The sequence below is a fragment of the Phaenicophaeus curvirostris genome, chromosome 11 (genome assembly GCF_032191515.1).
Source record: "Phaenicophaeus curvirostris isolate KB17595 chromosome 11, BPBGC_Pcur_1.0, whole genome shotgun sequence".
Classification (NCBI taxonomy): Eukaryota; Metazoa; Chordata; class Aves; order Cuculiformes; family Cuculidae; genus Phaenicophaeus; species Phaenicophaeus curvirostris.
This window is the reverse complement of record NC_091402.1, coordinates 21,063,377-21,087,808: the sequence shown is the minus strand read 5'-3', so window position 1 is coordinate 21,087,808 and position 24,432 is coordinate 21,063,377. Positions and strand designations below refer to the sequence as shown.

Genomic DNA, 24,432 nt, shown 5'->3' with positions numbered 1-24,432 from the left:
TGCTAATAGTGCCTAGCAGATCTTATCAGGAGCTGGAAAAGAAAATAATTAGCTTTTTTCCCCTTTAGAAAAAGTTTGATGGAAAGTTTAATGATAAAAATAGATTTTTTTTAAGTGTTTATTCTGCTGTTTCATAAAATAGAATATGAATGTCTGTGTACCCGTGAGTTTCCGAGGTTGCCAGTGCTGGTTTCTTTCCGTAGGCTGTTAATGATATGCATGACACCATTGGCTGCTGGTAGGTTTGCTTGTAAAACATTGTACTGTTTCCCTGGCAGGTCTTGGTATCGGAATGATTTGATGTACACCTGGATAATAACAAAACGTTATTTTCTTGTGGTATATCTGTGGTATCATAATAGATCTCTAAACCATTGCTCCTTACAGTGCCCTCCATCTGCGGGTCAGCAAGACGAACGCACAACCAGAGTCACTCTGGAAAAAGCAAATGTAAGAGGTGATCTGGGTGTAAACCAAACATCCCACCTCTACTTGAGTTTGGGTAATCTTTTGACCCTGGGGGTACTTTTAAGAAGATTTAATCTGGGACAGTCACCTCTAGAATCAAATTTGTCTATGATCGATGCTTAATCCCAGTTTTGGATCACAAAAGGGTGCAGTGATCATCAAGTAGCATCAGTCTGCCAAGTCCAAGGAGAGAGGCACAGAATTTGGAGGTAATCCTGGAACTAGAGCTTTGATTGCAACTTTGATTGGCTCGTAACATCAACAAGGAGTCTTCATAACAAAGCCAGACCAGTCAGACTCACTGAATTATAAGGCACAACTGGTCCTTCCATAGCATATTCAGCCATGTACCAAAGCTGGGCACATGAAGGTTGTTCCACAGGTGAACTACAAACTAAAAATCAAGGTATTGGTGCTTACAGCCACAATCAAAGTTCAAGCAAGCACAACTTCCCTGTGCTTTTCATTTCACCACGTGGGTTTCTTAAACTGCTCCTCCCTGCCCTGAACTTCAATTCACATCACTGTGGATTCTGGCTGAAACAAAGGAAGGGGAGAGCAGACTTCTCAGATCAAAAGACTCCTGAGTAAACAAACAGGAAAGAAATTTAAAAGGAGCATTGACAAGCTCAGTTCGGATTCCCCGGCTCCAAATAGTGCTTTGTCCTTTTGATGCACTCAGGGTGCATGTATTCCGACCTAGACCTCAAGGCCAAGGCTGGATCCTCAGGGAGGAAACGAACGGCTCTCCCTTGGCCAGCTGTGAGCATGCATGCAGGAAAAGTTCAGGATGGAGAGAGAACAGTGGATGCTGGAAAATATGAGTCAATTGAAAACGGGAAAAAGGAAAAAAAGACCATAATGATGAAAACCACTTTGCTAAGATGACTAAGAAAAATAAAATAGAAAGAAGGGAAAAGGGAAACGGGAAGAGAGAACATCATCTGCGTCCAAGCACACCATCTCCAAGAAGCAGCATTCAGTCTGAAGAGACTGACGCCTCTTCCCTGTAAACCACATAGATATTGTAGCTGCTAACACTGCAAGGGAAGGGTTTCTTCTCCAGAATACATACACAGACTGAAGAAAGACTGTTCACATGCTTAGGAGTCAGACTCTGGCTAACTGATTGTCTGCAAGACAGAAGGTGGTTGCCTGGAGCACGTGGTCTTAAATCACCTTGCTTTGGACTCCACAAAGGAGGTTATTGTTCTGATCAGAGGCAGGCTTGATTAGAGAAAAAGGTTTTCTGGTTAAGAAAGAACACAAAAGAAACTATGCTCAAGCACCAGTCTGTCCTACATGAAAGCAGTTTCAGTTCAGGTGATCCTTTACCTGGCTATTCAATATTAGCTGATGTCCTGACAAGGTCCACAGAGCCTTGGTTTTCACCATGTCTTCTACCAAATGCAAACCAGGAACAATGTGCATTCTGCACAACTGCTCAGCAGTGGTGTCCTTCAGGGAATGAAGACAATAAATGGCATGTTATTTCACAAAACTTATTTACTGAAAGAGCTATATAAGCATTACCTTACAAATCTCAGCCCCTTTTGAAAACCCCACCCTCAAGTACTGAAAAGCCACCTGAGAACTCTACCAATATCGAATAAAGAAACAGAAGTTTCAAAAATAATGCGAGGGATGGAACATCCTCTGTGAGACTGCAACTTAACCAGACAATGAAGAGACATCCCAAGAGACTGCTTCTATAAATACCGCCTTTTAAGGTTCCTCTCTCCCATGTCAATCTGTTTTTACTGCAGGACTCAGGCAGGAAAGAATCCTAACATAGCCAAAATTTGCTAAAATCAAGAAAACTTACATTAAATTCCATCGTATCCTGAATGGGAAGAAGGGATGGTACGAAGACTGTGAAAGGCCCATATTTAGTCAGCAACATTGAGCAACCAGAAGCTGTAAAAGGAGCGGTAAAGTGGTTACTTGACATACGGTTTAACTCCAGTAACAATTACTCCTTTCAGCACAATTAGTTCCACAAATTTTTGGTCTGATGCAAGTGCTTGTTTACAGGGAATTAGAGGGAGCTTGGTGTTGTTATCACAGCCCAGCTTGGTGTTGTTATCACAGCCCAGCTTGGCTGATACTAGTTTTAAGCACCTGCCCACAAGATTTCCCACAAGATTTTCTCGAAGACTTCTGAAGGTTTGCTGGTGACTTTGGTCCATGTTAAATCCACTCCTGAAACTCGCAGAATATTCATAACTTCGTTCCCACATGCTTACTATCTCATTCTTGGGCCAAGTGTCCTCTGTCTTCCCACTGAAACAACTAATTTTTGGGTGTTGTCAGGATTTATCAAGACTAAATACTTCTTGAGAAGCTGCTATGAACACACAGTTGTCAGTCACCACTGAGTCATCAATGGCCCATCTACAAAGTCCACATTAACAAAGGGCATTAGGTATTAATTCCCACTGCACAGGACTGAGGAACCCATTCCCCAAATAAATTCAAAAGGTATTTACCAAACATTTTCCTGGCGACGTTTAATTTCCTAGCAAACCTTCCTCGTGAATTATGCTGATTTATCTCACCCAAGAGATCTTTATAGCAACTTCTCCCATCTCCAATCTCCCCTTCTTTACACACACAGCTAAGAGACAAGAACAAAACGTAACAAACCATTATAAAACAGTTCACGACACATTCATCAAATGTGAGTAGAACACGTCAGGATCTGCACTTGAAAGAGAAATCTCAGCTTTAAGGTGCAGCTTAGTAACTTCTGCCTAAAATAAGTAACAGGAAAAAAGATGCATGCTTCTGGAGTGCAAGCAAATTTAGATGTACCTCAAGGGAATGAAGATGCTTTCTCAGATAAGGATTCAACATAAGGATTGTCAGCATTAGAACTCAGGATACGGATACCCACAATATATTCATTGACACCTTTCTAACTAGAAAGTATCAGTCATTAAAGTATCTGAAAACTTGAGATAACGTATAAAAAACACGGGCAAAGTGAAAATCTGATGAACAGCTCCTGTGTGACCCCTCAGCTTCAGCCAGAAGTGCCAGCTCAAGCACATCACTTAGCTATGGTTTGTCTTACACTTAATGAGGGACCTAGACAGGCTAATGACTTTCCCAGAAAAGCTTATCTACATGTGAAAATCTCCGTCATGATTCACACGGATTTATAGTCGTTATTCAGAGACTACTTAAGATCACTGGCTGATAACCATGTTTTTTCCCATTTGGGTTCTGTCCAAGTATTGGCTCTGCTCTTTCTGTTCAGGGTTGCAGAGAGAGGCGACGCGGGAGGAATGTGACGTTACTCCAGCCTCACAGGGCCGAGTGCCAGCTGCTGGAAAACAGATGTACTAAGGCAGGGACCGTCCTGAACACCGCGTCCTGCACTTTGCTAGCGTATCTTCAGAAAGGGAAGCCACTGGGTTTCAGATCTGGCCTGGTGCACGCAGATGGGTGTTAACAGTTTTAGCAGCACTGGAGAAGGAAGGGTCAAGGGGATGGGACTACTCTTTCCCTTTTCAGTCTCCTGGAGAAGCTCCACCTTTTCTTGATAACACACAAAATCTTTGGTAACACTTTGTCTGGCGTTTGGGAAGCCAACATGCAAAACTGATCCTAGATCTGGTAATACTTCCCATCTAAGGGCTATCAATTTCTAGCTGTTTTGCTCCAGAGAACTAAAGGAGGTCTGGTGTTTCTTCCCTCAACTTTTCCCTTCCCTGTTAATTTGAAACTCTAATTCATTTCTCGCTTGCAGGCTTGAGTGGGAGAAAAGCCAAAGACTTAGCCCTCACGATCAAACAAGGGCAAGTGCGAGCAAACAAGAGTCACACAGCTCCCTTTTAATGACTGATTAATAACTGATAACACTTTACTACTACCACTAACTTGTGGCGCTGCACATCCAGTTCACATCACAGAAGATCCTGCTGCTTCAGATGCAAAGCATCTTGTAATCCACATGCCAAAATTTACAATGACTGATGTAAAACTCCTTACTTTCAAACTGCTCGTTACAAACTGGCTCTTCCCAAAAGGTGATTCTGGCCCGTTCTCCCCAGTCAGCTCCCAGTTTCTTCACAATTCAGCTCATCCAAACGCAGTTTCCATTCTAGCTGCAGAATAAGCTTCTTTAACAGCAATTTTTAAACTGGCTTACCTAGGATTCCCCTGGGAATTAATTTCACACGTGGAAGACACATCACAAAAATACTGCTGGCAACCGCTGGGAAATGCAGAACACTCGGACAAAGGAGTTCTCCTACTCATCCCAGGCTTGCAAATACAAGATGCCTAAGGGAAGGCAATACAGTGATTACAAAGCTGCATTCATCATCTTTTACCCAATAAGATACCCTAAAAAAGAGCTGCCTGGTTTCCCTTTACAAAATCTAAGGTGAGAAGAGAAGACTTGCCCATCGCAAAGGTGAGCTCATGTGAAGAACTTCTCACCTGTCTATTTTTCAGACCCTTACAGGTTGCTGACGTGCAGTTACTGCCCTTACCTCTCCTGGACGTCTGTAAACACAAATGGTCGAGTTTTCTGGGCAGCCTCCATTGCTCTCAACACAAGGGTTTATGGGCTGGCAAACCTTCCCATCTCCTTGAAATCCTTCTTTGCAGGTACATTCATAGTTCCTTGGCCCAAGAACTTTACACAGGGCGAAGGGGGAGCATGGAGAAGAAGCGCAAGGATCCTGAGCTGCAGTTGAAAAGAAGAGAGGTGACAGTAATCAAATTTCTGCTTTCAGAACAGCACAGCAGAATGCAAAAGACCTGCAAAGAATGATGAGGAATTTATACTATTAAACTTTGAAAATTTCCCAGGAAAATAAAATAGTTCAGATAACAGATGGTTTGGGTTTTTAGTCCAAAGAATTTGGGTGACATAGCATCACCAATATCCCATTGTCATGGTTATTCATTATGTACTTACAGCAAGTGCTGCACAGAACCTGTAAATCTAATTCATTTCTTGCTTTCAGGACCAAGTGAGAGGAAAGTCAAAAACTCAGCCCTTAATCTTGAAGGGATTCTTAAAACACAGGTCCTTCAGCCTCTGCAGTGAGGTAGGTATCGTATTCACAGTGATCAAATTCATCCAGAAATACCAGCACAGTACGATTTTTCCAAACAGGGGACATTTAGGGTCACAGAGAAGTTTCTCACCTTGGCAAGTGCTCCCACTTCTCCTGTAGCCCAGCTTGCAGGCACACATCGCTGTCCCATCCCTCACCACACATTCGCTGTTGTCCTTGCATGTCACGCCTTTGCAAAGGGGAAGCTCTGGAATCAAACAGCAAAGAAAGTTTCCCTTTGAGCACACAGGGCACTACTGGATGGCACAACTGACCTTACAAAATATTTTGAAACTAAAGCAAATGCGGTTTCCAGAGGCCCCAAACTGGCACAAAAGGCAAGGGATATAAGCAGTGTGGGCAGCTCTAAATCACTGGCAGCCTAGGCAGTCAGATCCCACAAGGCTTAGAGAGAAGAATGGATCTATCCGGTTTTCAGAGGAAGAACAGAGGCACAAACTGATGGTGCACCTCGGCCACTGTCACAGAGAGGGGAGCAGACCCTCTCTCTAGCTCTCCAGTGCTCAAATCATCTTCCTTCTACATTCCCAAGCTGTTCATTGCCTCCAGCTCCCTCTGGGACACTTGCATCCAAGCTCACATCACAGTTTAGCTCTAAGAGCCCCTGTGCAGCTCCTGGTGTATTTACCTTGGTCACACCTGGGGCCAGTGTAGCCTCCATAGCACGTGCAGCTCCCATCGCCGGTGACACCACTGTTGCATTCCCCGTGCACACAGTCACACACTGCAAGGGAAATCCAAACAAACGTGTCCTTCAGCTACAAGGCAGCACATGAGGTCCAGGTATACATCGCCCAACTGTTCTGAGACTTGGCACCCTGATTTCCCACCAATAAGCCACAGCAAATGTGCTCCTTCTGAAAATTGGCCATGCCAGTCAGAGTGTACAGAAGGCAAACTGCATGTCCTGGGCTCAAGAAGACAAAGTGCTGCCCTGTAAGAGCAGCCCTGAATGCAAAATCTAGACTAGCTCCTTCAGGCGTCTGTTTTAACTTTCCACTCCTCTAAGCCTCCTGCAGACAGGGAAGAAAGTGGCAGTGTTATAGAGCCAACCACAAGTGTGTGTGATCACCACCACCTATCTCAGCTACATGGATTCAAGGGAATCAGGAGCCAGACAAAAAGGGCTCCTTGAACAGCCAGGCTGAAAAACAACCAGACCTCAGAAACAACACTGTGTGTATTAATTTTGTATGGATTGCGACAAGGAAGAGGCTAGAAGACAGGTAGAGGAATTACGTGAGTCTGGAAAAGAGTTGGGGAGGGAGTGTGGGTCACTTCAGGGATGTAGGTAGCAGCCTGGCTGAAAAAAAAGAGAGGAAATGGGGATAAACATTGTAAGGGGAGAGATTTGCAGTAGGAAAGATGGACTGATTTGAGTGAAAGACTGAGAATCATTTGCCTGATGGGACAAAGGCAAAATACCAAGACACCTGCTATCAAATGTTGCCAGCTGGCATTCCCTCCTCCTTTCCAGTACTCCACTCAGCCTCCCCCTCCTCTTTCCTTGCTCTCAGGTATTTTTGTAGAGGTTTCGTCTCAATTACTCATTCTTACCTGACTGACAGTCTGGGCCAAAACGATTTTCATCTCGACAGTTCTGGCATGCAAAGCCACTGTACTGTTCCTAGAAGAGCCCCAAAATGTCCCAGATGTTATTTTTCCATATCATTGCACGGTTCCAAACATGGTTATGGTTCAAAGTGTCTCCCCATTTCTGATTTTCTGTGACAGCTGAAGCAATACAGTGAAAAAAACTGATCCGTTCGGTGCTCTAGTAGGAGCAACCGCCCCCACGCAGAGGTGGGCATCAAGGAAACCACGTCCTGATCACAGTCAGGAATGTAACTGCTGGCTCCTGCTATCTCTTTGAAGAAGGAATTTGGAATTCACCAGTGCCAATGGGCCTTTTGACACTGATTTTATAGGGCTAAGACACCTTCAACACACATTTCAATTGATATAAGGTTTCTTTGAGTTAAGTCCAAAAGCAACTTTCTCAAAGAGAGGCCCAAGAGGTAGGATTTTAGCTTATCCCCTCACAACACTATTAATTAAGGAGGCTGTAAAAATATACAGTTTACAAGAGAAAGTTTCAAGTCTGATATTGCTCCATTAAGCTAAAAAATCTAGAAACACCGCTCTATAAAATTCAAATGCACAGGAATTGCTCATGCATTTGCTGAACTAAGTCCAGAGCTGCAAAGAAAAAAAAAAACATCTGCCCTAAATCCTCTGGTTTTGGTCTCTCTTGCTTCTCCTGAGAGAGAGAGGGGATCTGTCTGCCAAGGTGTAAAACTCATTCATTCAGGAAACGCATTGTTCAAGTCTGGAAAAGGTGCAGCTCATTAAAAATCAAGTATTTTAGGGCTTCTTACAGCCACAGCCACAGATTATTTCAACTGATCAGAGGGTTAAATCCATGCCATTCTTTCACAACTCCAAATCCTCACTAAGCACTTTAGTGCTGCTGCCAATGACACCGAAACTCCAGAAAAAACACGGACACTGATGCTGGGATGAAAGAAACCACTAACTGACCTTCCAAGTTAGAAGGTCAGCTTTCATCCAAGGCATCCACACAGACACTGTACAACTCCTTCTGACAAAAGCACATCACCCTCACAATAAATCATGCACTAACCTTGCAGATGCAGGTCCCATTTTGCTCAATGCCATCCAAGCATGTCCCATGGCCATTGCAGGGATTTTGAGAACCACCCAGACACTCTAGCAGGCAAGAGACAGGTCAGATAAGATTAGATTGAACAACCAGCATTGCATTCCCTTTTCCATCTCCTCTTCCCCCAGGCATTCCAGCTGCGCAAAAGCAACGCCACCTTCACCAGCAAAGTCCCTACTTGCTTATCCAATACACCCGACACTGGCCCAGAGCAGGTGAATATGGACAGGAGAGGCACCGAAGAGCAATTTGTCTGCTAGTTAAGAAAAGCCTTTTATTAAAAATCTAAGGGACAGTCCCAATGGGCTACAACTAACTATATTTCAGCAAAGGCACTGAAACATGCTTTGAAGTTAGGCCACTGCTGTCAGCGAGAGGTGGCATCAAATATCTAAGGGCAGTTCTGAAACTCAGGACAGGTGGGAACCTGCTTTGCAAAGATACTGGGAACTTTCAGCTTTCCCTGACTTCATGAAGAGCTGGGAATGTGCTCAGACAAACAAGGTCCACACATCTTTGGAGTGGGGTAACTCCACACGCTAGGGACTAGATCTGAAAGTTTCAAGTGTTGATTCCTCTGCCAAAGCCCATTGCTTATTCAAACCACGGCTGTGTGAGAACAGGCTCAAGAACTCCAATGACATCTTATCTTCTGCAGGACTGGAGCGTGTCTTTACGTATTCCAGCAACCAGTCAAACATATGAGACATGTTTATCTTAGTAGGCCTTGCTTTTGGATTTTTGAGACAAGACAAAACAAACTCTCATTGCTTGGCACAAACCTGAGTGGGAGCTCAGTAATTTTCACTTGGATTTGGAATTGCTAAGTATTTTCTGCGGCTGAACGGCTGACTAACTCCAGACTATACAGGAGCACATGTGGCACATGCATTGCAGACTACGGGGACATCTTCCTCTTCCTTTGGAAACTTAAAGAGGAACCAAAACATCCCTTTCCAAAAGCCAATTTTAAAAGAGGAGACAAAAGGAAGTTCCACCAAAGGACGTTACGTTATGTGTCGAATGTAAGAGGATTCAACTCTTCTGAAGAAGAGATTCCTTCCCCTTTAGAGTCTGAATCTCCCAGATGGATAACAGAGACCTCGTGAGTGTTCGAGGAATAACAAAATTAATCACCTTAATGAGTATTTAATGCCTCCCATTAAAACTGTTTTGACTTATTCAACAGCAAAAGTGTGTCATAAAAAGATGAAAAACTTACCATAGCACTCCGTACCCCAGAATCCTGGGCAGCACTTTTTCTCCTCAATTTCCTTCTTACATATGTGATGGCACCCTGGCTGGGAAAGCGTATTTTCTCCTAACTTGACAGTGTATCTTAAAAAGAACAATCCAAGATCCACGATTACAACAAAAACATAGCATGTGCTTGTTGGAAGGTTTCTAAGCAATCACACTGCAGTGCATAGAGCTCTGAATGGGAAGAAGGGCACCTGTTTCCTACATGCATGCAAGGGTTTGGGACTCAGGTTATATCTTTGCTCAGGGTGCCCATTGATTTGAGCCCCAAAGATCGGTTACAAGAAATCTGGATATGAGACAGGAGCCTGGGCAGTCTGAGGGCATCAGGGAAGAAACCATGGATGCTGGAGGGTTAGACAGCACAGAAACAAAGTTAAGGTCTCTGGGCTGACTCAATATTAGACTTCAACTTTAATAACCTTGACAGAACAGAGTCTCCTTGCAGGACTTTTCCCTTTCCGTTTTGCACCAAAGATTCCAGATTGGGATGCTGGAAATTTGGATTTAATAGCTATGCTATTCTCAGATTCTCTAAGCAATCTTGGACAAACCTCTTAAATCCCCAAAAGAAGTATCTTCTTCTCAATCCTTCATGCAATGCCTCTACACACACATAAGCCCGTGGTGGCAGAGCCTTTTGTTCTGCACGTACGCAGTACAGAACTATTGAGTCTGCTCAATAATCACCACAAGAGCAGATAACACTCCAAAAAGCTGCATACACTCACATTATTCTTACACTTCATTTTATTTTTGGCACAACATCCTTCCCAAAAGGAACTTGGAAACTGTCTCAATAGCACTGCCGCTTTGGCTTCGATCTGACTCCTGTGTGTGCCGGGGCAAAAACTGCTATAAACTGCAAAACTGCTACAGCTATTTTTAAAGTATTTCGACAGACTAGTGAATAGCAGAAAACAGCACACAATGGAGCTTTACATTAACAGTTAACATTCACTGCTGAACAGATACACAAACAATAATCCATAGTGTTTCATTTCTTAAAAGCTTCCTGCTAAATTCAGTTCCCCCTCACCCTTTTCCTATCAGAGCCAAGCTCAACAGAGTAAGAGCAAGGACCACATGAACAAGCAATTGTCATAAAGCGAACTAGGAAGGTAAAAAGTTCAGAGGATTATTGCTGGAAGCTGGGAGGATATATAAGGGGAACTATCATTATATTATTTTCCTAATAATCCACTACAGAGTTCTGGGTCTGAAACAGGTTTCTGTGCTAGACAGACCTCTATTAAGTTGCAAAAGCAGGATCAGCAAACTCAGGTTACACAGAGCCAGTTAGAAGTAATTACCATGTAATCTGTTCTGAATCTTACACAGAGAATGTGTAAAATCTTAAATCTAGAATCTTACATCCAGCAAAAAGTCTGTGCGATTTGCAAAGAGACAAAAGCAACAATAATACGAGCCATAAATCCACTTTTATGCGCCTGAAAACAAAACTCCTTGGATCTTTAGAGCTTAAAACAACAGTGTTCTCTTGAAGGCATACACACTACTCCTCGCGTAGCAGGGCTGCACTAAAACCTTAACCTGGTTAGGAAACAGACCTTACCTGCACTCTCTCACTCCTAATCCTTGGGTGGTCTTTAACCAGCCTCTTGGACACAACATTTTAGGAGCTGCAGCACAAGAAGTACACTCTGTATTCATGGTAAACATCGTCTTGACATTGCATCGCATGGATTTTAACTTAGAAAGAAAAAACAGAACAGAAATCAGCCTCAAATTAAATCACCACCCAAGCCACCCATTTTGCCAACCTTAAATATCATTATCAATTCTGCACCATTCTTTAGATGTCACTGGGGAGGGCAGAGACGGGTGCAGCTGTGGGGAGGTACACACGGGCTAAACCATCGTGTCACGCTGCTGGATGCTGCTCCGTTTGGATCTCAGCTAGAAGGCACTAGGGCAGATCACAGCTATCTTATCCTCCCCCTACGCCTCCCAGCAAAAATTCTAACCATCCCTAAAATAATCATAACTGCACTGTTAATTTAAGCCGACCTTTTACAAACATGTGGTAGTGACATGTGAGGACAAGCCCTACATTAATAACTCTTGCCAGAGGACACTGCATTAAAATGCAACACATTTCTCTTTTTACGTTTCTCTTTTCCATGCCATTGATGTGATCCCATTCCCTGGTGGTTTTATTGCTGTTCCATGGGACTGAAAAAATGAATGTGTTAGTTCAGTTTGTTTTCCAGAACCCAGAAGCTGCTGACAGAAATATTTCTCACAGCATTTGTCTTCAAGAAGGTGTGTGGGGTGGGAATAAAAGGAAAGGTGCTCTGCAGCTCTCTTGCTACCTGGATGGTTCATAATGCTTTGATCCAAGGTGAGGAGGCTCCATAAACATTGGCAGGAAGATCAGGTAGGAGACCTGGATAATTCACACAGCTGCTGATAAATTCAGCACGAGTCCTTCTACCCAACCACAATAACTTGAGAGGTTCAGGTGTCCTCATAGGGCTTTTTCTGTACCCCTGTACCCACCAACCCTGCTCCTCCAAAGGAAACACAGTCAGAACAGTTGAAAAAAAATACAGCTTCATCATCATATGCCAAGCTGTCATTAAAGCTCACAATTTTACCTCAAAAAGCGTTTCCTTGAATTTCTAAACTACTGGAGTGAAGAAACAGCACAAACCCCTCCTTGCTTACTTTAAAAAAAGACACTGTTTGCCACTGATGATGGCAGAGAAAAGCTGGGAGGCTTGAGCTGTGTTTGCTCCAAAAGGTCAGTGGCTGGAAACTCCCCCTGCAGCTCACCTCAGCTGCGCCTCTACAGGCCTTGTATTTTCTAAAAATAAAAATATTAGATCAAATTGGGGGAGGAGGCCTTGGATCTGCGATTTTTTAAGCTAAACCTGAGCAATGCTGTTACGCAGCAGCTCTCCCGTGCCCAGAACTCCTTGGATTCCCATCAGCAATGTCAGCTTTGCTTCCTCTGAACTTAAGCCCAAATTTGCCTCGAGGCAAGAGAGGAAGCCCATGGCTTCCCATCGGTTATCAACAGCTCAGGAAGGCCCTCCCAGATGATAGCCAGCAGACCCTGTCAGGAAAACCTCTTGGGAGATAACCCTCAAGTCCCAGGTCGACAGGGACATCTCCCTGGAACAGTTTCCTGACTCACATCCAGTTCCCTCTGCTTGGATTTGCTGAGTTTAGGCATCTTTGATGAAGAAATGATTTCTGTACCTATGGTTGCCTTTCACATGGATATTAACTCCTAGTTGTGCAGCTGGGGCTTTCCTTACTGTACAGTAACCTCCACCTCCTTTGGTGGCAGAATCCTCAGCGAACCTGTTATGCCAAGGACCCCCTTGCATTATAAACAGCTCAAAGCCAATCTGAGACCCATCAAATCCACCTATCCATCTCCTGTGAGCTCCAGTTCTTCTAACTTTACCCAGCAGGACAGAGATGAGCTTTGCTGTTCCTCAGGTTTCCACCCCACTGGTACACAGTGCGACCAAAGGAGATTTCTCCTTTTTCATGGAGCAAAATAGAGAAGACAGTCAATACGGACAAATGAGGTGCTACCTCCAGAGCACCCCTGATATCAAGAGATCAGCAGTGCTGTTGATGGAGTAGGAAGAAGCCCCTCCAACCAGCTGTTTCAAGTACAAACTAGGACTCCAGATTAAAGCCAGGCTTTTGAAAGGAGCCAGGTGAAGTCAGGCACATGGTTCTGACAGAATGGGACATCCTTCTGCCCTTCTAGTCTCATCAAATGCCAGCTTTAAACTTCACTGAGACAAAGCCTCAGAAAGAATGAGAAGATGCCCAAGGAAGAAACAGAGAAATGGACATCTTCCCATGAGTTAGGATGTTAACTTTGTCAGAACTACAGCAGAAACCTTTATCAGGTGTCTAAGCTGCCCTATCAGTTTGAAAACCACCACAGAAACAATAGAGCAAAACCCACTAAATTAAAACTCTCCAGTCTGCTATTTCATCTTTACTTCCAGGCCCCAGGAGTTGGTTGTCAGATACAGCTGGGCCATTAAATGTGTTCTTTGTCACATTAGTGGAGGAAGACGTGATTATTCACACCTTACGCCATTCTCCTTCTCTTTCCTTCATCAACGTGACTCCATTTCTAAATGGAGAAGGACACTGGGAGAGAAGAGCTGTCACTCCTCCCTGTTGGCATCTTTAACTACTTACAGGACTTCAAGACAAGAGAGTTACAAGACAGAATCTCCCCTACCCTAACTTCCTAGGACACTTTGTGAGCTTGAGGCAGCTTTCCAGTAAGATCTTCCCCTTTTTATAAGGAAATACGCTTGTGTCAGCAGCAACAGACTTGAGGAAAGAGGAAGAAAACAGCTGTGTGGAAAATAATAAAATATTTCCTTTCTTATTTGAGTGACAGAATTGATGAAGCAGTCATTTTTCTGGAGTGTTTTGCTTCTTAGAAAAGCAGAAGAGGGAATCAAGGGATGTAAATGTCCCATAAGATTCTATGAAATGTAACAGTTTGGATCCTTGAATTTTCAGAAGGATGAAAGATGGACAAAGGTTGGAGCCTGAGGGGGTTCCTGGGGCACGGCCTCATGGAAAACATGAGGCACTGCTCCCTTGGGCTCATCTGTGACCGCTGTTTCTAAGTTTGAAGATGCTGGAGAGGAAGCAGCGAGAGGGAATGTCTGCCCCTGGGATGCAGCAATGCTGCCTGGTGGGTTGAGAGTCAGCGGCGGGGTGAAAACAGTCACCATTCCTGAGTAGGTGATGTTGCGAGCCTGGACTGTATCCCACTTTGAGTACGCAGCAATAGAATAGAAAGACTGGTGCTCTCAAACAGCTCAGAAATTCAAGGCTTTTAAAGCAGAAGACATTTAGCTGCAGCTGAAAGAAGTTAAGAGCCAGGGTGCCTTTGCCCACACTGAGCTGAGTCTCACCAAGGCTGGACTATGCTCTCTCTCTGCACTCAAACACGTGTGTGCATGAGCAGCCACTGCCCTCTGTGCTCAGCTGGGACAGTGGAGCTTCTGGAGGCTGCAGTGTTTCCCTCCCTCCTCTCCCTCCAACACAAATGGCCCTTACTGCTCAAGTACTCGTGTTTCTCTTATTCCATCTCAAGAGAATAAGCCGAGGAGGCTTTTTTAAGGGCTAGTTTCATTCTCCTCATTTTCACTCTTTATCTTTTTCTCCCAAAGCGTAACATGAATCCTACTGCACGGCAAAATCTGAAGGAAGAAAGAAAAACATATTTGGACGTCAGCGTTTGGCTCCAACAATACTGGGAGCCAGTTCTGGAAACGGTCATTATCTAATGAATCACCAAGTTTCCAGTGCATTTGCCCTTTACAGAACAGAGCTGCAGACACATGCTTGGGTCATTAGAGTCATGTACCTCCCCAAGAAGCTCGGCTCCCGGACACACAAAATTGTCCAAGGAAGACACTTTTCAGCACACAGATGAACAATCAAGCTCAGAAGTCACGTAACACGATATTTACTGTTGCCCCGGGTGTTTCCCCACCATCTCTGCCGCAGAGTACCGGAGGCACAGGGATGCAGGCAGCACTCCCCACGCTTCCCACCTGCCTCCACGCCTCCTCCCAGCAGAAACACTTTCACTTACATCTGCCACGTCTTCCCCAGCCCATACGGAAAGGTATACAAAACCCTAAGCAGGCTAAGAGATTTGCTGTCATGTTCGCCTCAAAACCAGCTAGGTCAAACCCTCCCTTTTCTCTCCTGGTGGTCCCTGCAAGGCTCCTGCAAGTGTATGGAGGCCTCTTGTGGAATCACCGCACTTCTCTTGTGATCAGATCCAATGGTCACCCTAAACTATCAGAGAAGACTTCATTAGACCCTTATTTTTCCTTACCTCCCATTATAACCTTTCAAATGTTTCTTCTCTTTCCCCAAAAAGAGGGAATCTTTTGGGGAAAAAGCTGTAAAAGGAAGTTATTTTTCCTGGATTAAACAAACTGCTCCAGCGGTGACTCAAAACATTTCACTTCTCTGTGAGTGGGTCCTCATTACCTGATATTTTAACTGTTGCACACCGAGGCAGACACCTCAGTGACTACAGAAATCAATGCCGTGTCTCAAAGTGAAGACCTAAATTTCCACTTAGAGCACTTGAAGATGTGAGTCCATGCCCCTGAATGCACTACTACACTGGAACCCATGTCTCCAGACAAGTGAAAATCACAAGTAGAGACACTTCTTTGTGCTGAAGACACCTTAATGATCCTACAAGCCTAAAGGTTCATGAGGTTCTTACCTTATTTGCATCTTGTTTGTCATTTATAGCCCTTTTATAAAAGGTTCTACACAAAGGCTTCCACCCAAACCTCTGGCACTGACACATCTTCTCAGCACTCTGGCTTTTTCTAAATTAAGTCTTTCAGACTCACGCACACCTCCCTTAGCACAAGTCAGTCCATCCCCACAAGGCCCCTCTTTGTCATTCAAGACAAGACAACCCTTCCACAGCTCGGATCTCCAGGGAATAATGCCCCAAATGCCCTACATATCTTCTGACTTTGTAGGCCACTTCATTCCTCTAACATCAGGGCACAAGAAGGGCAATGGCAGAAGACAATATAGCATGAATTAGTGTGAATTCTATCCTACAGAAATTGGGATGCCCCACCATGGAGCCTAGAGAACAGATCTACAAAGGCATCAGATGTTCTCCTACATGCTGCTGCTAAACACAAGAACAGAGATAAAGGAAACAAAAGAAAATTAACAAAATTGAAACAAAATGGATAGAATTCCACATTCCTCACTAGGAAATGTCCTTGAAAGAAAGGTATCTACACCGCTACAAAACAACAATTTGATGTGATTTAAATTTCTTTCTTTATACAATTCTCCTGGGAAACTTACAGACCTGTCCTGCCAGATGCTCAGCTCCCATCACACGTACTGAGAACAGTGGAAGACAAAAGATGCTGAGTGTATTCCTTCCATATCACTACTTTCATATTCGGTGCTGAACATAAATACACATTTAATCTGATCTAAAATTCAAGCAGCTCCTTTCAACCTTACTTTTTGTTCCTTGGTTTAGACTACACCCCCCCCCCGCCACATAAGCAGAGAAGGTACGTAGAGTCCTAAAGTTCAATAATGGATGTTATTCTGCAACTAAATAAAGGCACATGAAAAAAAGGAGTTTTGAGGAGGACTATTTCTTAACATGCAATCATCCAAATAGGAAGAACCATTCGACAAACGTTAAAACAAAGACTCACAGACTTACCTTCTGACTCTGGCAGTCAGCTGTGGGAGTGAAGCATGCTGCTAAGAAGAAAAACAGCAACCCAGGAGGATGCATTTTCATGCTTTTACAGACAGGACCCTTTCCACAAAAGGGGTGGTGATAGAGGCTACAATTTCTGTAAGATAAGACCGCCTACTAAGAATCAGATCCAAGACAAACCAGAGGTTAAAAGTAAACAGGGAGAGAGCATTTTTGCACTGTGCTCTTTGGCTGCAAAGCCTTCAGAAGTGGATCTGCTACTTCCAGCATTACGTCTGAATCAATATCACCTTTTTCTTTCTTTCTATTCTTTTTTAAAATGCACAAGCAGAACTCCTTAGAAAAAGGTTTACTCAAAACAGGAACATCTACGGATTTCCTCTTACATATCAGTTCAAAACAGAAGGAAGGAAATCCTTAGGTTTCAACTAATTGGAATGAAAAGAGGTTAACTGTATGCTGAACTGAAGGCAAATCCAATGGGCAAACTTAAATACCATGAATTCAAGAAGGGTAAGGTAATTTAATTTCAACACTGATGTTACTATGTCCACACCTCCTCAAACAGGAGGTGGACTTGACCAAACGATGCATGAACAAAGCAATGCAAGAGATATGCTGCATTTCAGAGCAATAATGTAAGCACATCGTATCAAGCAAGCAAGCACTTTGAGTAGGTTTTGACATTTATTTAAAATATTTGAGTTTCTCGGCAAGCAAAGCATCCCATTTTGCAGGTGCAATGGCAAAATACATCATTTTGCAAACACTCTGCTGACAGCTTGATGAAGCCAAGGAGCAATTCCATAGCACTCAGAATAAGAACGTCCCAAAACAGGATTAAAAAAAATACATGCTAGCCTGAGGTACGGTCTGCAATTGATTTTCTTCTTTTGAACATTACAAACAACCACGAATTGATTATATATGGACTGCTATAAATGCAGATTTTACATGGACTTTGTTTCCCTTTGTCTCCAACTTTGAGGGTTGGAAGTGGATGATCATTAAGGTCCCTTCCAACCCAAATCATTCCATGATTCTATGATTCCCTACACTGCCAAGAGCATCCACGGTACTGAGCAGCGTAAGGACTGTTTTTGTCAGTAAACAAACCCTACCGAGCAACAAGGGCTCTTTTAATTTTGGAGCCATTAATGGCACATGAAGATGCTTAAATGAAGCCAGGATAGAGAGCTACTCTTGTGTTTACGTAAATAACTGAGAGCATTAATAATTTTTGCCCCCAGCGTACACACAAGACACCCATGCTAACACATAAAGTATTTAAGAACTGCTGTACTTACTAGTGCTGTTAATTGTGCTTTACCTCTTCTTCCATCCTATAGAGGCAGCCAGCATGACAAAGAGCCAGCACTATTATATATCCTGCGCTAACAGGAAGCAGATAAGGCACACGACCATCCACTGCTACCCGTGTCAGAAGAACCAGCCCACAACTCAATCTGACGACTCAGCCCGCTTGTCCCGTTACAGGACAACTGCAGCCCTGGGACCATCGCTACCCAACAGACGGCCACCCCGTCAAGGTCAGAGGGTTTGCACAGCTTTGGGAACCGTTCGGTACCTTGCAGATCTGTGACACAGCTCAGAGCGGTTCTGGTGGGATAGCAGTCACAAATAGACGTTCTTGTAGAGGAAGACATTAGTATGGAAGCTATACAATGCTTTATTTACCTACAACTGTGGTACTGACTGGCCAAGTAAACAGAAGGATGAGTCTGTGCCTCTGCTCCGTGCTACCTGTTAGTCACAACCAGGCATCCTAGAATGATCATAGAAACAGTAAAAAATTCCTCCCTAATATCTCATCTAAATCTCCCCCTTTTCAGCTTAAAATCGTTCCCCCTTATCCTATTCCTGCACTCCTTGATAAAGAGCCCCTCCCCAGCCTTCCTGGAGCCCCTTTCTGTACTGGAAGCTGCTCTCAGATCACCTCTGAGCCTTTTCTTCTCCAGGCTGAACAACCCCAACTCTCTCAGCCTGTCATCGAATGAGAGGTGCTCCAGTTCTAGGATCATGATGAGTGCTTGTTGATGATCTTCCAAGAGCTGGCCATACAACACAGGGATAAAGTTGCCAGTATTGAGCATCCACTGATAAGCTTTTAAGCACAGTCATGTTTTAATGAATCTTCAGACTGTTTTCTAAATGGCTCAACATTGAGAATGGTAGAGGAGAAAAAGAACACGCAAACACTTACTTCAGAGCTTTCCACTGCTGCTTAGCATCACTGTTTCTGACCTACTGCAAGGAAACTAGGAAAGGAAGGGAGAGAATGGGTTGGTGAAATTCCTGTCTGAATTAAATAAATCAGATTCACAGTAACCTAAGAAGGTTCACATCCACCTTCCTTATATAGTGCCATTGTCCAGTAGCACAGCATAAACTGAAAAATCGAAAGGCCATGTACTATCAGATGCTGCTTTCCTAATCAAGCAACACAGGCAGAATGTTTCATCCACTACGCACAAAGGGAATGGAAAGTTACTTGGCTGATCACTGCTGCTGGACCTGGAACACCAAAACCCCCATCAACTTTGGTTCTGTCTCGTTCTGGGAATTAATAAGGAGATGAAGCACCAACCACCTCCAAATTAACGGGTGGCTGAGAGCAATTAATAACACTTGGTGCATAATGGAAAGACATCAGTGTGCTTACAGCAGCAGTCCAGTAGGCAGCATCGCCAAAGATGGCAACACCAGCATGGAAACAGGACAGGGAGCAAAACCGTGTGAAATAAACACAAATTACTGCTCCATTCACACTGTTCCTGCTCTCATCTAAGAGATTGATCCCTCTAAGACACAGAGATGGATTTTCTTACAGATAATACCAATAAGAAGCTTACACCTTAGAAGCAAAATGCACTGGATCAATGTTTTGATTCCAGTTTTGTCCACACACTTCACAATTGTCCATAAATTTAAAAACAAAACAAAACCCAGCTGCCTGATACACTTCTATTTGAGACTAACTGATTTATATAGGTCCCACAAAACGAGATCCTGAGATTTGTCAGAGCTCTCAACTTCTGACTGCTTCTAAGCTGTCCAGAATTCACAGTGGAAATACACAGGAGTGGTTAACAAATGAGGCCATGGGACTTGCTATGTCACTAGCAATAAAGGAATATGTGAGACAGGGAAACTGGAAAAAAACCACCTTCCTGAAAATTTATAAGCAAGACTTGTCAGGATCTGGTGACAGAGCATGGAAATGGCTCTGCGCAGGCAGGGTAGTAGTTTCATTCATGTCCTAGCCAATGTTTGATTGAAACAGGATCGTGCAAATCCAATTTTAAACATACAGTAAGACTTGTCAGCTGCCAGAGTGTTTATCTGCGAGGTTCAGCATGTGGACTTCTGTTTGTTTTGGAACTCACGGAGGCTGACTTATCAGTCAAGTGTCTCCTGCCTACATGGCAGAAGGTGGCTGGTTTAGCTGAAGTGACAGACGTGGGTCTCAGAAGCATCATCTCCAAATTCTGGCCTTGATACAGACAACTCCTACAAAACATTAATAATCTACCTTGTGGTCTGAGCCTCCCAAACCATCAGCAGATTTTTGGCAAGGAACAGCGCTCAGGATTTTTTCCTCACTCAGTCTTTTTGCTTTATACATTGATGAAAGTTTGAGTGCTCAAATACAATCTCAGACCTGGCATTTTTTTCTGTGAGCACAATAACATCTGTTTCATGTGGGGGAAACTTTGCCTGGGTAAAGGCAAGGATACAGCTACAAACTCATCCAACCACCCTGCCTGTGTCACACGCTGCATTTTAAAACGCTGGGTCACCAGCCTCCCTCTGTGAAGCGCATGCAGCCCAAGCCTGCTTGGGCAATTTCCTGCTATTGAAATCTTTTGTTTAAGCAATCTTTACAGAAATCACAGAGCCAAGAGAAATGATTTGCCATCCAGCTCACCATGCCACACAGCTTCCATGGGAGCTGACCATTCAATTACATCCCCAGTGAGAAACAGACTCTTGTTCCACTCAAACTGGGAAAGAACATAAGGTCTTTGTTCTGAATTGTAAGAGGTAAAGGATTGCTAGTGGCTGTCCCATCCCTGGAGGTGTTCAAGACCAGGATGGATGAGGCTTTGAGTAGGTGTTCCTGCCCATGGCACAGAGGTTGGAACTGGATGGGCTTTAAGGTCCCTTCCAATCCAAACCATTCTGTGACTCAACAGACCAAGCCAGGAGTGGTTGTGTGTAGGAAGAGGGCCAGTTGTACCACACTGAACCCCTGAAGCGATGGCTTCACAGGCTAGGACAGAATCCTACTTTTTTTGTTTTCTTTTTCTTGGCAAGGTGGAAGGAACAGGAGTTTTAAAGTTTGCTGATAAAAGCAAAAAATGGAAAGGTCATCCAGCAAGTAGGAGACTGTTTACCTCTCTCTCTCACTCATGCAATGGTCCAATTCCAAGCAGCCAGGTAAAACAGTCTAAACACAATGTTGTCACACAATGCAGGAAGAAATTATCACAGCTCCTCACTTCCTGTTAGTTTGAAACCTCGAAGAGCACCACCACAAATGTCAGTATATAAACTCTATAAGTCCCAGCCTATTTATTGTTGTCGACTCCCAATTCCTTTAAACGTGCTCCTGCAGTGAAAGCCAGTTACATATTCCAGTCTCTAGGGGGCTTTTTTTGTACCTTTCCTGTCTACTAAGCAATACCCTGAGATTGTACTGGGAGAGTCAGAGACTAAATCCCCCTCACAGAACTAGATATCAGTGTAAAACCAAACAGGCTGAGCAGCCAAAACTCAGCACCTGCTCACATCAGCATGAGCAAAGCAGCAGTGTGTTTTCCTGTGGTGGTGCTGCTGCTGATCCTTTAGTACTGTTATCCATTAAAGAACAGAAAGGGCTGTAATGCGCTTGACTGAAGCTGTAGGACAAAGTCTGCCAAGGATTGCACTGACGCACCTGCCTGAGAACAGCAACACCAGAGAGAAGATTTGGGATCCCACTATCTCAGCTTCACACAGGGTTTTTCCAGTGTTGGCCACAGGCTTTCTTTAGCACCTTCTTGGTCTAAAGAGACTCACATTCCCCTTTCTTCCACAGTAATTTTTAGCTCTCTGAGTTACTAAGCGTCCTTCATTATCTGGTAGAGAGCAGGAAACAAGTTTGTAGTCCGTCTACTCTGAACCACAACTTCATGCTTTCCTTATGTTGCTCCTTCTCCACTTAATACTTGTTATGGTGGAAGTAATTAATACTGCAGAAGTAAACTTTTTCATCAGATCCATTCAACAAGAAGCAGTGGCATTTTGTGTTACATCAAGTTTCCATAAAAAACCCAAGAAATTCCTTATCAAAGCTGACAAGACCAGGAAGCCAAGTCAAAGGGACTGATGTAAATACATCGCTGTTCAGGAAATCTACAGCCAGACAGGTCCAAGAGCAGCACGGGAATGGACACAGGACTGTTAGGATGCAGGTCACGCTGTCACCCCTTCTTGCAAAGAAAAGAGTTTAGCTCAGGTCAGCACCTCATTTATTTTCCTTCCTAATGCGATTCAGTTACAATTTTTCAATTGCAATACAAGGGAAGTTTTAAAACCTTTGGCCAGATCCTCAGTAGACGACACTAAACATAATTACACAGGTCTTCCTCTGGTGGCACACATCTACACCAGCTGCAAAGCCAGACTGGGCAGGTCTAAAACAGTTTAGGAGATACTTTCCTGAAAAACAAACAAACTCCCCACCTGTCTACGCATTCATCTGGTCATAACTTCAGCTACTTAGATATTGTCTTAATGCTGAAAAGCTGTAAAAGATTTAAATATAAAGGATTTTAATCCCTCCAGGGATGGTGAAGATGGGTAGATGAGGTGCTCAGGTATATGGTTTAAGTAGCAGGCAGGTACAGTTGGACTGTATAATCTCAAAGGTTTTTTTACACCAAGCAATTCAATGATTACTAAAGAAATACATTTGCAGGACTTTGTAGCTCTGTTGCAAAACAAGAGGAAGAAAGACTTTTACATCATCACAACTGCTTAGAAAGCAACTTCGTTTTGCAGAACTTTCCGTAAAAACTAATTGTAGAAACCTCTCAGAAATCTTTACAAGATGAAACAATCAGTTCATGAAGTTCAAGATGAAGGATTGTGCACTTACAAGGAAAACCCATTCAAATAAATTCCTATATATAGACAGATTACTTTAGAATTAGACAACAGGGCGGTGCTGAGGAATGACAGTGAATACAATTTTTCAGCTTAACGTTGCACTTAAAAGAACAGAAATTGGTTGAACAGGAATTTGTACCCACAAAGCACTAAACTCAGCAGGTTTTCACACTGGCAGAAGAGCTGGGGATGAGATACATGGTAGCAGTAGAAAGAGGGATTTCTTGTTTTGGGCTTGGTTGGGTTCGTTTTTCTCCTCCAGGTAAAAATGAACAAGAGCTACTGTCAGTAGAGAAATTTCATTTTCCATAGCCCACGTTTTACCTGGTACAGAGTAAAAGATTTATTCAAAATTAATGCCCTGAAAAATAAACAATTCCAATAGCACCATCGATGAGATACGCACTGCAGTATTTCTTGATTCTTCTATTAAGTATGTAACAAATTATTGAACATTTTGTTCATCCTATAATGTGATCAGTGTTTACCAAGGTCTCAAGGAGGAACTGTAACTGTTTCCTGAATTAATAATCTCATCCAAAGGGACAGATTTAATACTTTAAACAGCTGTGGACTTAACACAATTTCAAGTTTAATCCCAGTTGTTTTCATGCTGCAACAAAATCTGAAAAGACACCTTGACTGCTCAAACTATGTAACAAGCAGGGGATTATCCTTGCTTATTCTAACACAGGATTCTTTAATACACACTAGTGCATTAAAATACATTCAAACAGTTGGGCTTTACGAAGGATGCTTAAACACAGAAAACAGGTCTATCTCAAGCACAAAGCTCCCCCAGGACAAGCCTTACAAATACGATGGAAGCAGAGTATACAAACAATGACAAGTACAACCTCTAGTATGACAGGCAAAGATATCTAATTCACTTTGGCTCAAACCCTAGACAGTTCCAAATGACTCTGACTCCCTTTGCATTCACTAAAACCATAAACTGTATACAGCAAACAATCTGTTCATCTGATTAGTCTGATCTGCAGGCATTTGAGAACTTTTCGAATTGTGAAAGGCAGCATTACCTATGAGAATTACACATCAGTGATTAGTTACTTCAGAACGAACTAAGGAAAACTGAAGCTTTTAAATATTTGATCCATAGGATTCCTATTCTAGAACTTTTTTCTACCTAATGACAATTAAGATTAAATGAAGATAAGTATTCTTGGGATTTCAAGCAGTAGAGGACCTCTAAAGTGCAGGAAAATTTCATTTCCCCCAGCAGTCCACAGTACCTACCTTAATTGTTCAGTTTGGTGTAAGCCCGAGAGGCCAGGCTTCCTCTGCTAAACTGCAAACAGCAGCACTCGAGCAATGCTCCTCACCTCCTCTCTGGCTGCTTCTTTGTCATCCTTGTACCAATTGCAACACTCCTAGACTCTGGAGCCCAAAAAGCACAGCCAAGCTCCCCATCCAGCATGGAAAAATACACCATGGAATCACCAAACTCGCAGTGCCACTGCAGACTTGCCACT

The 24,432-nt window shown here is 43.4% G+C and overlaps 1 protein-coding gene across 2 annotated transcripts in view; it reads right to left on the bottom strand.

Annotated features, from left to right (window-relative positions):
• The window catches only part of STAB1 (stabilin 1), a 53,663-nt gene extending 35,470 nt beyond the window's left edge, over positions 1 to 18,193 (bottom strand). Inside the window, exons 1-14 of one of the 2 annotated variants that reach the window (XM_069865808.1) lie at positions 18,073 to 18,193; positions 16,766 to 16,901; positions 11,084 to 11,220; positions 9,470 to 9,585; positions 8,209 to 8,294; positions 7,122 to 7,191; positions 6,193 to 6,288; positions 5,635 to 5,751; positions 4,971 to 5,167; positions 4,625 to 4,758; positions 2,958 to 3,085; positions 2,294 to 2,385; positions 1,804 to 1,926; positions 162 to 308 (exon numbers count right to left, since the gene is read on the bottom strand). In XM_069865808.1, the coding sequence (XP_069721909.1) occupies positions 162 to 308; positions 1,804 to 1,926; positions 2,294 to 2,385; positions 2,958 to 3,085; positions 4,625 to 4,758; positions 4,971 to 5,167; positions 5,635 to 5,751; positions 6,193 to 6,288; positions 7,122 to 7,191; positions 8,209 to 8,294; positions 9,470 to 9,585; positions 11,084 to 11,220; positions 16,766 to 16,846 (1,524 nt within the window). In that variant the 5' untranslated portion in view covers positions 16,847 to 16,901; positions 18,073 to 18,193. Of the gene's footprint in view, positions 1 to 161; positions 309 to 1,803; positions 1,927 to 2,293; positions 2,386 to 2,957; positions 3,086 to 4,624; positions 4,759 to 4,970; positions 5,168 to 5,634; positions 5,752 to 6,192; positions 6,289 to 7,121; positions 7,192 to 8,208; positions 8,295 to 9,469; positions 9,586 to 11,083; positions 11,221 to 16,765; positions 17,118 to 18,072 lie in introns of those variants that run through there. The other variant, XM_069865807.1, reaches the window with a different exon arrangement.
• Between the last annotated feature and the right edge of the window lie 6,239 nt (positions 18,194 to 24,432).